Source organism: Dreissena polymorpha, chromosome 8 (genome assembly GCF_020536995.1).
Source record: "Dreissena polymorpha isolate Duluth1 chromosome 8, UMN_Dpol_1.0, whole genome shotgun sequence".
In the NCBI taxonomy this organism is placed as follows: Eukaryota; Metazoa; Mollusca; class Bivalvia; order Myida; family Dreissenidae; genus Dreissena; species Dreissena polymorpha.
The window spans coordinates 65,773,629-65,789,302 of NC_068362.1; the positions used below are offsets into that span (position 1 = coordinate 65,773,629).

The 15,674-nt window shown below is 34.1% G+C and overlaps 1 protein-coding gene across 1 annotated transcript; it reads left to right on the forward strand.

The window, feature by feature from the left end:
- Positions 1-11,715: 11,715 nt before the first annotated feature.
- Positions 11,716-14,616, forward strand: LOC127841578 (uncharacterized). The gene is made up of 4 exons (XM_052370502.1): positions 11,716-11,845; positions 12,204-12,279; positions 12,494-12,756; positions 13,117-14,616. Exons 1-4 carry the CDS (start codon positions 11,764-11,766, stop codon positions 13,683-13,685), a joined length of 990 nt encoding a protein of 329 aa, XP_052226462.1. The 5' UTR covers positions 11,716-11,763; the 3' UTR covers positions 13,686-14,616.
- The last annotated feature ends 1,058 nt before the right edge of the window (positions 14,617-15,674 follow it).

The following is a 15,674-nucleotide window of genomic DNA, read 5'->3' on the forward strand; positions in this document are numbered from 1 at the left end:
TCATCTCTTTTTGGATTGTATTCTTGTAAAACTGCAAATGTTGATTTGTGAAAGCAGTTTCGTTTTATGTACATATTTTTTCCGTCTCTAGCTTTTAATTTTCATGTCATGGAATGGGTAGAAACAAAGTGCAATGTTTTTGTATGTAATCATTTGTATGCTTAGTGTTAATTACAAAGTAAAAGAATTAGAAAATAAGAATGAATGTGTGAGTATTTAAGTACAGAAACATATCTATGTATCAAATGTAGGGCATAGTTAACTTATATTCAATACACTGTTTCATATCAATAATTTTGTTACAAAAACAAATCTTACCATATACATTTTGGATTTGTATTGCCCTGCGTTAAATTTTTAAAAGAATCGCTCATATTTTGACTAATTGATACAAACTTGTCTGCAAACTTTTCAACGTACTACGTTCAAACTTGCTTTGTTTTTAACCAAGTTTTCCGAAGAAAAAACTTTGTCGTTCATTGTGAGATTTTAAAATCATTTGGCACATTTGTTCACCATCATTAGACGGTGTGTCGCGCGAAAGAATTATGTTGATATCTCCAATGTAAAGGTCACAATTTGACATCAAAGGTGAAAAATGGCTATAAATGAGCTTGTCCGGGCCATAACTTTGTCGTTCATTGTTAGATTTTAAAATCATTTGACACATTTGTTCACCATCATTAGACGGTGAATCGCGCGAAAGAATAACGTGGATATCTCCAAGGTCAAGGTCACACATTGAGTTCAAAGGTCAAAATTGGCCATAAATGAGCTTGTTCGGGCCATATCTATGTCATTCATTGTGAGATTTTAAAAATAATTTGGCACATTTGTTCACCATCATGGGACGGTGTGTGGCACGAAAGAATTACGTCAATAATTCCAAGGTCACCACGACTGAAAATATTTTTTTTTTTATACAAATGGGGTTAATTATAAACAATTATCAGATAAAGGGAGACAACTAAAACTGAACTGATTAAATCAGTTCAGTTTTAGTTGTCTCCCTTTATCTGACTTTTTTTTTCACATTGAAAACCTGGTTTTGTGACAATTTTGTCCCTTGTTTTCCTTATGATAATTATGAAGCAATGTGCAATTTGTAGCGTCCTGCACAAAACAATAACAAAAAGTCTCCTGTTTCAACTTTGAATTCTGGTAACAGTATTGTTTTTACTTAAGCCTTTTTAAAGCAAAAATATTTATTTAATAAAAAAAGACCATCATATGTATTATATTTTGAATGTAACATTTTATAATGGACCTCTAGTTTCATCAATTCATGACCTGGCCATGCCAATTGGGTCAAATTATTGAACAGCAAAAACACTTTAACAAGTCTTTTCCTCTGCAACAACAATATCTGAAGGTTTAATATTTGGTATCTAAAATTTTATTTTTGTTCTCTAATATTTTTTTAAAAAATCCCCTGTGGTAAAAACTGGTCCGACCAAGAGTACAATTTTTAGTGTGTGGGTACTTATCACTTCTATGACCAGTTTGAGTTATTTTATTTTCGACTATTATATATGAAATATATATAGTGAAGCTATCCTACTCACCCCGGCGTCGGCGTTCCGTTCCGTGCCGTGCCATTTCAATGCCGTGCCGTTAGCGTGCAAATGTTAAAGTTTTCGTACTACCCCAATTATTTTCATTGTCCCTTGACATATTGCTTTCATATTTTGCATACTTGTTTACCAACATGACCCAAACCTATTAACAAGAGCAGACAACTCTATCAAGCATTTTGTCATAATTATGGCCCCTTTTCCACTTAGAATATGCAGCAAATGTTAATGTTTTCGTACTACCCCATTTATTTTTATTGTCCCTTGACATATTGCTTTCATATTTTGCATACTTGTTTACCAACATCACCCCAACCTATAAACAAGAGCAGACAACTCTATCAAGCATTTTGTCATAATTATTGCCCCTTTTATACTTAGAATATGCATATTATTGATAAATCTATGTTAAAGTTTGCGTACTACCCCAAATATTTCCTATATCCTTTGACATATTGCTTTTATATTTTGCATACTTGTTTACCAACATGACCCCAACCTATAAACAAGAGCAGACCACTGTATCAAGCATTTTTACATAATTATGGCCCCTTTTACAATTTGATAATTGAACGTTTTGCTTAAATTGCCACAACTTCTTTATATATGATCACATTTTATTATTACTTTGACAAAACAACACTTACCTGAATACCACAATGGATGCCACCCAAACAATACCCCACGCCCCTACTCAGAATCCCTTCCCCCCCAACCCCCCCCCCCCCCATTTATTTTTTTTAAACATCATCTAATAAATTACCACACCCCACATTATACCCCCCTCTCACCCCCCTACCCCCCCCCCCCTAACAAAAGATCGTCTTATAAATTACCACACCCCACATTATACCCCTTCTCACCCCCCCCCCCCCAACATTTTTTTTTTTCCTTTTTTTATTTTTGAAAGATCGTCTAATAAATTATTGAATATGAACACTTTCCCCATGATGGCGTAGGTTATAATGTCAAGCACTCGAATAGTCGAGCACACTGTTCTCTGACAGCTCTTGTAAGAGAATTTATTCAATTTGTGTGTGAATAACGATATAAAACATTTCTAAATATTATCTATTAGTTCTCATACAAAAAAGTGTCCAATTTAACATGGCGTTAGAAAAATGTGTCATGCCTTCCTTGGTTTTGATTTGTGTTACCTTGTGCAATATAGAAACAGTCATGTATATTGTTTTCTGTTAAAAACAAACGTGGGTTTTGCTATGGCGTTAGTAGCTTTGGAGGCATATCAAATAAAAATAAAATCTTATGGTTTATCAAAAAAGTAAGTGGTAACAAATGCACGTCATAAATCATTAACATAAGTTAGGCTATGAACTGGTAAAGAATGTTAACCAAGTATTTTGGTCTTTGATTGTTAAATGTTATGGTAATGTTATTTATATCTCATTTTAATGTGTTACAATGATGTAATCGGTTCTTATGTAAAAGTACCCCAGCATTGTTTACCACAGCAAGTGTTGTGTTAGCTCTTTTTATGCATAGTAACATGAAAAGTCGTTTCATTTTAATACATTTACAATGTACTTACGTTTCAAGTGTTTTGTAGGCCGAGATATAACAGGTTGCGTGTATTACACGTGTAAATGTGAATTTGTGAACAAACAGGCTGTGTATGTTGAACCATTGCGTGAAGGCATTTGACATGCCAATAAAATGTTGCTTCCATGTTGTTGTTCATTTTTCATTATTTCTAAATGGTAGTTTGTTATGACCCGCCCCGCCCTCGAATAATACATGGAGGCCTATTGCCATACAGCTGTTTTTCTGTAGGTAGGTCATTTCGATATTTGCTCCGTCGACCATTACGGTTCTGCACGATGTCTAGAGAACGCTGGGAGGAAATTAAGATGCCTTGATTTTGAGGTAAACAAATCAAAGGTCAAAGTAAAAGGGTCGTGTATGACATTTGTTTTGATACAACATCTAGAGAATGCTTTAACCTGCACTAATTTTAATGGTTATTCAGATCACTTGAAATAAGATGATGGCTGTTGATATTGAGGTTAACATGTCAAGGTCACAGTGGCTTGCAACATGAAATAAATTTCCGCGAACTTCTCTAGATAAAGTATGCCTTTACCTGTATTCATATCAAATGAACAGCTTTTTTATGCCCCCAGATCGAAAGATCGGGGGCATATTGTTTTTGGCCTGTCTGTCTGTCTGTCTGGAATTCATTGTGTGCGTCCCAAAACTTTAACCTTGGTTAAAGTTTTGCAATAACTTTTGCATTATTGAAGATAGTAACTTAATATTTGGCATGCATGTGTATCTCATGGAGCTGCACATTTTGATTGGTGAAAGGTCTAGGTCATCCTTCAAGGTCAAATATATGGCTTCAAAGCGGCGCAATAGGGGGAATTGTGTTTCTGACAAACACATCTCTTGTTTATTTTGGTCACTAGATGAAGGGAAGCAAAACACATAAAAGCAAAACCAAATCAATTGTTTGCGCGATTTAAATGTTAACAGCAAAATCACTCGAGTTATATCGCTATATTTAGACTAATCCTGAAGTAATGTCTCAAAATGCACAATATCAGAACTTATTTGAGTGATTAACTTGTGAGTTACGTTTGCAGTTCGGCATTTATCTCTGCCACAAAATGGCGTGATGATGATGTTAACCTCATTCCGCGCAGTAAATTGACTGGTTTCAATCATATCCTAGTCCAAATTTGGTTCGAAAATGGTAAGCTTTTTGTGAACAACTTTTAACCGTCAGAAGTTGCGCGTGGTCCGTGCTCTTTACCTTGTCCGTGGTCCGTGGGGTCATAAACAAGGTTCCTAGATCACATTTAGGAACAAGCTTGTGAGCTCTCTAGAGAACACATGTATATCCCAATCTTCCAATTTTTTTTCAGAACATGCTTATGAAATCTCGACCATGTTTGAAAGAGAGTCACGTTGAGTCGAAACCAAAGATGCCACATTTATCGCCTAATCTTAAGGAAACTTGTTCAGAATATTTATCATAAATATATCACCGCTTGGCTCGAAATTGGGACACATGATATCGAAAAATAGGTACTAGGTCACTTATAAAAACTTGTGAGGTCTTTATAAGCCGCAATTATTGCCCACTCTTTATTAAACTTGGTCAGACATATTGATAATAATACTTTCACCATGTTCGAAACTGAGTAACTTCGATCAACAAGGAGGTCAAAAGGTCAAGTTTAAGAAAACGCCTGTGAACACTCTAGAGCCCATCTTTATTACCGAATCTTAATGAATCTTCGTCAAAGCATTCGTCCGAATGATATCTCGATTGAGTTCGACACAGGGCCACATGCTGTCAAAAACTTGGTCACTGAGTCAGATTTACTCGAAAGCTTGCACACTCTTAGCTCCATTTTAATGGAACGTGACATAATGTTTGTTCTAATGATAGTTTTTCCAAGTTCTAAAATGATTCTGGAAACATAACAAACTCTGATAAAATAAACAATTTAGTTCCTCTGTGTCTCATGCGGCCGACATAGGGTCTTTGGCTCTTGTTGTTTTTTAAGAGAGGATGTTCCAAATACAACATGACACAATTCAATTTGCTTGAAATGCGCGAACACACAATTTGAACTGGAAAATTGTCAACTTATTACTGATAAGGGATTCTGGCAAATCTTTTTAAGTAATGTTTCCACGAATCGAAAGTAAGACACGACAGCTTTATATGGCAAATAATAAATGTTTTATCGACAATTCAATTTCAAAAACTATATACTTAAAATTAACCAATTAGAAAATTAGCTTTTTGTATAAAGGAATGATGATTTCTTGTGAAGAAAGACTTCTGATTTTGAGATAAAAGGTACATGTCAGAGGGGCTTTTTGCATTGTTGTTTCACAGGCATTGACATGCGATCATCTAACTTATTACCAGCACAAATATACTTACTGATTTTAAGGTAAAACTTTAGGAATCTGTTAACATAACATTCGTTTTCTCATGATATTAGGAGAATGCCTGGAAATACAATCAGCTTAATTTGTGTCCTGGTGACTTTAGAGGAAAGGAAAACTTCTATGTATGTGTACGTCAAAGGTCAAACACACAGGGCTTGTTACGTGGCATCCCTTTGTTCATGATACCCGGATAGAGCTTTGACTCCGGATAATCCTGATTTATATGCTGGTTACATCATTGCAAATGGGGAAGCCCATGAGTTCAACAAGTGAAAGGTAAAAGGGGCATGTAGCATGAAATATGTTTTCTCCACCAACTAATTTGTTTTTAAAAAAACCTTTCGCCTGAAAACTACAAAGAATACTGGACCCTTATACAAAGGAAAACTTTTCATCATGGTGAGGAGTACTTTTTCTCGTATTCACCAAACTATATTTTAGACTTAATACAAACATAGAAATACGAAAAAAATATGTAGCGGTTGATACACCCGGGTACAAATGTTCCTTTTCCTACATACATTGTCGTACATGAAAATATGTGTACATGTAGTAAGACATGTACAATGTCATGTAGTTAACTGAGTTATACTCTTAGAACATTACAGTGTAAAGAATATTCTTTATTTTTAGACTGTAGTTTTAATTTATTTATTTTAGATCGATATCATCGAAAGCCTACAGCTTACTGAAACACTATCGAGTCCGTTTCATGGGCAGAACCAGCACTTGGTGTCTTTTGGGAGGAGCTAAAGAATGCATCCACTGTGGGTATCGAACCCATAGCCTCCCGCTAACTAGGCTGACACAATATCAAATACGCTAGGGCGACCGTTATAATTAAGTCTAAGGATTGGTTTGTGACTATGGGCCCATGATGCCATTAAACGGATGAAAAAAAAATGATTTATCATCATCAATTATCAAAGGAATCATTACTAAACGAGCATTTTTTTACTGTAAATACAGATCTTCAATTAGAGTTTGCTTTAGCGTTTTCAACAGCAATCGTGACTCGACCCATAACTAAAATACCCACCCAGTCGAGTTAGTAATCACATCTTCTGTTGGACGTCATTTATCATATGTCATATGTTAACAAACACGTCCAAAATATATCATCACTTATGGACGTTATGGTAGAGGAATGAACGTCTGAACAAGGAAAGGTTGGTGATGTGCGCGTATTTTCAATGTGCGACCTTGACTTGCCTGTAAAGTTTCATTTTCGTTTATTTATTTTCATTCAATAATATGCAATTTGTAAAAATAGGTTAACGAAATGAACTACAAAATTATACTAGAATATAGACTTAATATACAAGTTTTACTAGAAAGCATGCACCTTTAACGCAACTTAATTCACACGACACCGTTATCAGCCTTCAGTGAAAATTGCTAATAATGTCTGTATTCAAATTTATTTTTAATACAACTATTGTGTACGTATGATTGTTATTAACATGTTCTTATTTTTTCTCGTCAGTTATTAATAGATTATAACAATAAAAACATTGTTCATAAAATCGGCATGTGAGTCATTTTTGACGATGCTGCGAAGCAGCTCGTCTAAGTTATCATACCATGCAAAAATTCTTCACAATGCCGACCTATGTAAAAGACCGAGCTAGTCCGATTGAGATAGCTCGATTTTTCTAATCGGCATACCTCGCTGATTATCATTGATAAAGGTAAAGGAAGCTCAGCTATAAATAGGACAGCATATTCTGGGAAAAAGATTAAATAATTGTTTGAAAACGTTAATTTTAAATCAGTTATACTCAAACCATTATATGTTTATAGATCAATGAAACAACTATGCATTTTCTGTATTGTATTTGACAATTGTTGTGATTCTGTAAATAAATTGCGAATGAAAACGTGTATAATTAACGTTAAACGCGAAAATGAGTGTAAAGAAAACGAATTATTTCGAACATGACATTTGTAAACGTTAAAGCGAGTATGGTATATAAACAGCATAATAGCCGTACGACATATATGAAACTCGCTCTTATGCGTGATCTCTCATTTTGCATATTTAATAAACTTTTCAAACAGAAATTAAAGAGCAACATCAGTGCACACACTATGTTTGATAATTCATTCGTTTGTTGGATATTGTTTTCTGTGTTAAACACGTATTAGGTCATATCGCGGAGATTTAGTTAACCTTACCATGTGTTCATGGGCGAACTCACGTATTCAAGTCGTATTCGACTATTTGCTCATACCTACTTTCGGGAATCATCATGAAATTATTGCCGTACTTAACGAACAAACATGCCTAAGCGTATTGAATTAGAGAACAAACAATAATCAAAAGAGAAAAAAATATATGTTCATGCACATGGGCATGTGAAATCACGTCCGTACACATAACATCATAAACTTAGCAAAGGAAACAACGAAATATAAAGTTTGGTATAATATACTTGTGAAATTAAAGAGCATGGTGTAATTAAAGAGCATGTCAAGTTTTGAATATACATGTATCTGCTACATAACGTAATGTTATAACCCACAAACATTTTACTGTTACATAACGTTTTTTTTAAGATAAGTGGTACAGAAAATACACGTCGAAAATCTTTTAAAAGATATTTCTTGTTATATTTGATCGAGAATGTAACCAGCCTCCCAGTTTCGCTGAATGGGTCAAGTTCCCCACGGGTACTACTTCCCCGTACCCCCCAAAAAATTTTCGTACCCAATTTTTTTCGTACCCAATTTGTTTTTCGTACCCAAATTCTTTTTCGTACCCATTTTTTTGTTCGTACCCAAAAAAATTTCATAACAATTTTTTTTTTTCGTACCCAATTTTTTGGGGGGCATAATTTTCGTAGCCAAAATTTTCGTACCCATATTTTTTCGTAGCCAAAATTTTCGTACCCACATATACAATTATGGTGATGTAGATAAATTTAAATTGATGCTTTTATATCCATCCTATTCAAAAGCATCGTCACACCAGTACTGTCAGTACTTTGATTATCATTGAACTAATATGATGTTGTTTTAAGAGATGAACCAATAAAATAATTACCGGGTTTGAGTGATATCATAAGAGCGGATAAGCGCAGAGATAAACGCCTAGCGATCACATTGTATTGGACTTCTTGGTATGCGCCGCAATTATATCCCACTTACACACAGGTTCAGGCATAAAGATGAAATGTGAACAGTATAATGAAAATCTGAAAAATAACCATGTAGAAACAGTTCATTTGAATAAACAAAACACTGACTACCAGTGGACCAAATGAAAAAATAGATGGTCGCCGATGTGCCATCTGACATTTGTCGAATACCTATAATTTTATGATAATGAATAGTTCTTATCAACTTTATCAGTTTCGTGGAAATATAACTAAGACTCCATAACATTTAACACATCTGATAAACGCAAAAATAATGCAATGCACAAGTACGCCATTATGTAACGCACAACTTCACCGATTAAAAATTGGAACTACGACAAGTTTTATGAAAATGGAAAATTTATTAAATTTGAAGAACGGAAAAGAATGGTACACTATCACACTGAGAAACAAAGCAAGCGACAAATTAACCATCCAGTACAATTATTCCATTATTACTCCATCGATCTTTGTTGTGGGGGTATTATAATTAATTTGATGTTTACTAAAAAAATATTCGGCACATTTGTAGAGAACACGTACTAGTATTTAACAGTAAAATCTCATTATATAAAAAATACTTGTAAATATACGCTTTAAATGTTGTGTACAGAACGTGAAATATCGTGAGAACAAAACATTTTAATAAGATTGCGATTAGACATTAAATTGTTATGCTACACAGATATATGACTTAACGGGAACATATAAGGAAATCTTTGATGGAACATTCAATCTGCGCACACCATTAAATATCTTAATCCGTCAAAGTATCGCCGACAAAATCAAATTGGACTAAAGTTTGAGAGGGTCAAGATGTCTTCGCCTGTAGTGAAGGAAGTCACAAACAAACGCACGAAAACACAACAATCTTATCATAAGTGTTTTAAGTGTTAAAAAATAAATAACAAATCATAAAAGGTTTGTCAACATATACCGCTGAAGGTAAATGCAAAAAGAAACCGTGGGTAATTCAAGTAAGTCAAGTCAATCCACGGGGTTTAACCATTTGGCAATATTTGAATGTTATCAGCGGAAATACTTAAGACCCCGACAATATTACTAATGCCGAACAATCCGGCCATTGAAGAGTACCGCTAATGTTTTATAGTGGTACTTATCTAAGATAAAGTTGTCGTTTCTTATAATTTTGATTTTAATATTAATATTCTTAAAGAAACATCGACACAGTGGTGTCAAATGTATTTTTTTTTTCAATTGTTACTCTTGATGTTTAAAACACTTTATCATACGAAAAATCGTTGTTACCGCTGTTTAGAGATTTAATGGGACTAAATGAATGCCAGGGACACGAAAGGGTGTAAATAGTGAAATAGTGTTGATCCAATTTTAGTTCTTTTATTTAAACATCCACTCATTATATATTCTGTGAGGTATTTTCTTCATTGAAAATAATTTGGTGCTCATACTAGCAGTACTGATTTTTACAATATTCTATCGTCACAAGAAAATAGAACACATCGGCGTGTCTAACCAATGACAGAGGAGAAAGTAGGGAAGAATATATTTTAAAACGATAATGCATTTAAATGGATTGGGTGAGTCCACTCAATGGAAAAGGTTGGGGTGGTTGGGGTATACAAATGGAAGCCCCTCCCCCCCCCAAAAAAAAAGCAATTATGTTTAAACTCAAGCTTAATCACTGTGTAATTAAAATGCAATAATGCGTTGCTGTTATTGTTGTTGTTCGTTAGTTGCTTAATGCAATGATGATCATCATTTTTGATAATAGTTTTGACGCGATGGCATAATATGTGATCAAGGCGTTTAAACACAAAATGTTTAATTTGACATTTGCCAATTTCTATTTAAAGGTGACAATTGTACATGCGTTTTTTTAACTGTAATGTGTAAACTATGAATTAAATACACTTATTACACGGGCACTGTGCATTTATTAGCAAGCTTGGTCAAAGTACAGTTATTTAAATTAAAGGATTTTATTTGGTTTATAGGGCAATATCATTGACTTAAACACAATAATTCACAGTTTCAAAAAGTGAAAAATTAAAACGAAATGTATCGGTAATTATTACTTTTTATTGTAAAAACATTTTTTTACGCCATACTTTCATTTTTCAGCAATATTCTCCAATTAAACTCTTCTACAATCAAATTAACAATGGAGAAAGGATAACATAAGAAAAAAGTGTTGGTCGTTGTTACAATATCGACTTTAGTAACTGGTGATCATAGAAATTGTCACTCCTTGATACGGAACCGAAACTAAGAAATATCCTCTATATAATATTTACATTTATAATTAAATATTAACGCTTAAATTGAATAACAGAGCGCATTAAATGTAGACATGATTTGTCATTCATAATGAAAGCGTTCCCATAATGTCATTTAAAGGGGCCTTTTCACAGATTTTGGCATTTTTCAACTTATTAATTAAATGCTTTATATCGATAAATGTAAACATTGGATCGTAAAAGCTCCAGTAAAAAATCAAGAATAAAATTAAATAAAGGAAAAAAACATTGCCCGGACGAGGTTTCGAACTTGTGACCCCTGGAGTCCTGCCAGAATCCTGAAGTAAAAACGCTCTAGCCTACTGAGCTATTCCGCCGAGTATACATACTTGACGTATTTTATACGCTATATAAGCAATCTTCGTAGTTTCACAAAATTTAACGACAAAAACAGAACTCTCCAAATTATTCAATCGTTTCGCGTTGCAACGCTTTATAATTTTTAGGTTTTAAAATCGTCAAAAGATGCATATAATGGCTATATAAGACCATGGTAAATGTTCAGTATTACGGTTTCCTCACAAATATCATAACTAAAACGAAAATTTGCGAATCTGAATAAACTTTTTTCAATTTTGTCAATTTACCAAAGCGTGAAAAGATCCCTTTAAAAGTGTTTACTTATTACAGCATAAACACAATTGCGAATTCAGAATATGATTTTTTAAGTAAAACCTCCATTCAAATAAATTTGTATTTCATAAGACACTATGAACACTTTTTTTAATAAAAGTGTGTCACAGATTGACATGCATTTGTCGCTTTAAGGAATTATTTTTATTTAAGATATAAAAACTACTAGTCTTATCATTCATATAAATTTTACTTTTAAGACCTCAGTTTATGTTATTGTTAACAAAAGAACTCAAAAATATGGAAACTAGATGTGTTTTCTTGGTGTTGGTTGTATTTGGTATATATTTGTGTAAGTTTATACAACGATTTCATTAACTATCTTACTAAGTATATATTCTTTGCGTACTTTACTCGATCTTATTTCCAAAGCGAAGTTGGTGTTAAAAATATCATATTTATATTACTGTTTGAAAAAGTGAACGACACTAAGATATTATACTGACTGTTGAACTTTGTGATTTACAGAGTGGGTAACTGAGTGATTTTAATGAAAGATTGAATGGGTGTCAGTGGCTTGTTCACTAATAAATGTGATTGAGTGGGTGACTCAATTAATGTTTAACTTACTTATGTGAGCACTGAATTGATTTAATGATTCACGTCTCTGCTACCTAGATGGTTTATTGAGTGATAACTTTTTTTCACAGACTCGTCCGATGCGGCTATTTGTGGTTGGGACAGTGTCTGGTACAACAACTCAACGCCTTCAGCAGCAAACAATCTGTGAGAGATATTCTTTCTGTATCTTCCGATAGTTCCTTATAAACATAAACTCATTAGCGGAAGTATAATACTTAAACAAAACACATTATAAGCATAAGCTACTTCAGAGAATGGGGTTGATGAAAATGACAGTTTTGATAATATTGATTAAGATGATTGTTATACTGATAGCACGTATAAAACAAGTATAATGTTAATCTAACTGCCATTACAGCACTGACACCGAAGTACTACCAGATGCAAGGATTCTTGACTCTATATGTGACAAATCGGCAGGAGGAATGTTACAGGTCCGGTGTCAGACAGGCGGAAACATGCCTTTTCAGTTTGTTCTCAACGACACGTCTCTACAATACTTCGTATCATGCATTCCCATAAATGGATTGATCTGCAAACCATGGGAAGGCGTTACAGGTGCCTCATGTCCGGATTTCTCCATTCAACTTGGATGCGAATGTCCGTCAACAATTGCACATGGTAAGTAAAAATCGTGTCTTTTTTGCAACAAGAAATATGAGCATAATTATAATAAATGTGACCGAGTATTTTTCATAAAAAAAATACGATAGCATTTCTGTAACTAAACCGCTTTTGTTGTAATATTAATATAATGATGATTTTTTTTTAATTAGAAGAACATAACAGAATAATATAAGATACTTTTTATGTTCCAATATCTTTTACGTCGGAGTAAGGCTCAATGCTAATGAAATTGTATTATATATATTTCGTTACGAGAAGTCATATTTATCAGAAATCATTGTGCCATATAGTATTCAAAGTATTTTCCAAACGCTCAATATTTATTAAGACTGTATTTTATTTCCGCTCTCACAGCTACAAACCCCGGCGTTGCTTCAACCACTCAGATTGGAGTGTTTCCAGGCGCCTCACCGATCGGATTATTTTCTACGGGTATAACACAGAGGTATGGATTTTCTACAGATGGAATTGGCCAAACGAACAAGGGAACTATGAGTGGTGCCGGAAATGCAAGTGGTGTCGGAAACGGTTCTGGAACCGCAAATATAAGTGATAGCGGACAAACCAGTGGTACCGGACATAACAGTGGTACCGGAAGTACAGGTGAAACCGGATATACTGTTGGTGTCGGATCCGGTGTGGTAACAGGAAATACGGATAGTAATGGAAACCGTTACGGTACGGGCACTTCAAACGAGACTACGGGCGGTAAGGGGAATGCAGGAGGAAACGGAAATGAGAGCGGGAGTACAGGAAGCGGAAAAGGAACAGGTTCATCTGGAAATCAAAGCGGAAGTGGATCCTTGGACGGCAACTCCAAATCATTGAACTCATGGGACAGGAATGGTTCGGTTCGCAGAGAAAAAAACATCATCGTTGCCTGGACGTTTGTTCTTCTAACATTTTTCAGCTACAACATGTAAAACTTTTGTTTCTGATATGTTTCAAAATATTGTCAGAGTTTTATTTATTTCTACCAGTTTTGTTAAGATTTAATCTCATATTCACGGTTGGATATATTACATTTTTATAGCGTCCATTTCAAACCAATGTCGATGGAAATTTTGCATGACTGATATGTTTTCCCCGCACACATCTTTAATGTTGTCATATTTCAGTCCTCAGTGGCTAAAAGAAGTAGTGCTTATTTCTATTATGTGCATGATACACATTCTACGATCTTTTGTAAATCCAGTTTGTTTGGTAAATTTCTGTAGATAAATTGCTTACTTGATACTTTGATACCTTAAATAGATGGACCATATTTCGTTGTATACTTTTAACGTTAAAACCTATTTCACTAATCGTTTTGATTAATGTCCGATAATGACAACACTTGGGTGCCAACCTTGGTAATATTGGATTCTGTTTGTAATAAATTCTGAGGTGGACGTGAAATTCCCTTAAACCGCTTTTGACCACAAACTCTTTTACTTTATTTTTCCAATGTGATGATCCCGGTTTTAACCCTGTTATTGTTCTCTCTTCTCATTATGTTAAGAAATGTCATTGAATTTTGTTCTGAAATTGCATTTAATCTACTTACATATATACATTGTACTACTGATTTGGTTACCTACTATAGTATACTGACACGTGACATTACTTAATTTATAATTATATGCATTAAAGTTGATGTACTTATGTATAAGTCTTAATAGGCTGTCTGTTCTGTTTTAACCATTTTATATTTATAATTTGTGTACTGTTATAAACGTAGGAGATAAGAACAATAATTTTCTTCTTATATAGTTTTTGAAGGTTCAAGGATTGCTAAATTTAATATATATATGTACATGAATTTTCAAACCCGACCATGTTGACCATTAACTCAATTAAAAATAACCCACTGTGGCAGTGTTTTTCGCTATATAATAATCCGTGGGTGGATCGTACGCAACCGGTGACGTGTAGGTGAGAAAAACACTTACTGGTGTTAAATCGTGGCAAACGGCTCAATGTTCGATGTTTTCGTCCGAACTTTTGAAATATTAGTACATTTTACATATCTATGTGACATTATCTTTTCGCGCAGGATGATCTACTGATATCCACCCTCGGTTTAAATCATGTAGATGCTTTATCAATATTAAAAAAGTTATCGAAGACTTTATACGCCAGTGTCGAATTGTTAACGATTGGCACGGTTCGTAGTATATGCATTTATATGTAATATACATGTATAAGGTTTTCCCAGCAGTCAACATTTGCAATTCGAAGATGTTGACTGCGATCGTTCACAATACTCTTCATGATTTACTATGTAGACAACGCAAGTAGTTTATATGTATGAAAATAAAGACAATAAATATTTTTTTCAGGGCTGATAGAAAAAGAAACTATGCATGAGCACCACCGCCGGATTCATTATATCATTTGTGTAGAGAAGCCATGCGTCATGGATAATGATAAAACTTGGCTAATACTTGATTTATCTTTAATTTACACGGGTTCGTATTATCCAAAAATAGTATAATTAACAACAACATAATGTACATGTCATAAAATGCACTTCATGATGCATGCAAACGTAAAAACAAGTATGTATACATTTGATTAACATTTAAGTATCGGGGGAGGGGGGGGGGGGGGGCGGATGATCTACCTATATACATTTAACATCGTATTGGCTCTAGAGTACACATTCCATGGAAACTGCTGAGAAAACCTTATATATTACATATAAATGCATATACCATATGAATCATGACTAGAAGACTCATCAGAGGTGCTTCCAGCCAACTTTAATGTGTACAGAAACGATCGATGTTTTGAATGGTGGGGACATAATATGCACCGAGGCAGTCAAGACAAGAGGTTCATACGTTGCTTAAATATCAGAAACTCTTCAATAAATTCAAATCACAGATTCAACTTCGCACATATAAATAAAAATTATCATAAATGGGAAG

What these genes read in the sequence shown, in the direction of transcription:
- LOC127841578 (XM_052370502.1), top strand. Translation starts at nt 11,764, where the DNA reads ATGTTATTGTTAACAAAAGAACTCAAAAATATGGAAACTAGATGTGTT. An exon ending in TGTATTTGGTATATATTTGT is followed by an intron (nt 11,846 to 12,203) that starts GTAAGTTTATAC and finishes TTTTTTTCACAG; the next exon opens with ACTCGTCCGATGCGGCTATT. An exon ending in TCCGTCAACAATTGCACATG is followed by an intron (nt 12,757 to 13,116) that starts GTAAGTAAAAAT and finishes CCGCTCTCACAG; the next exon opens with CTACAAACCCCGGCGTTGCT.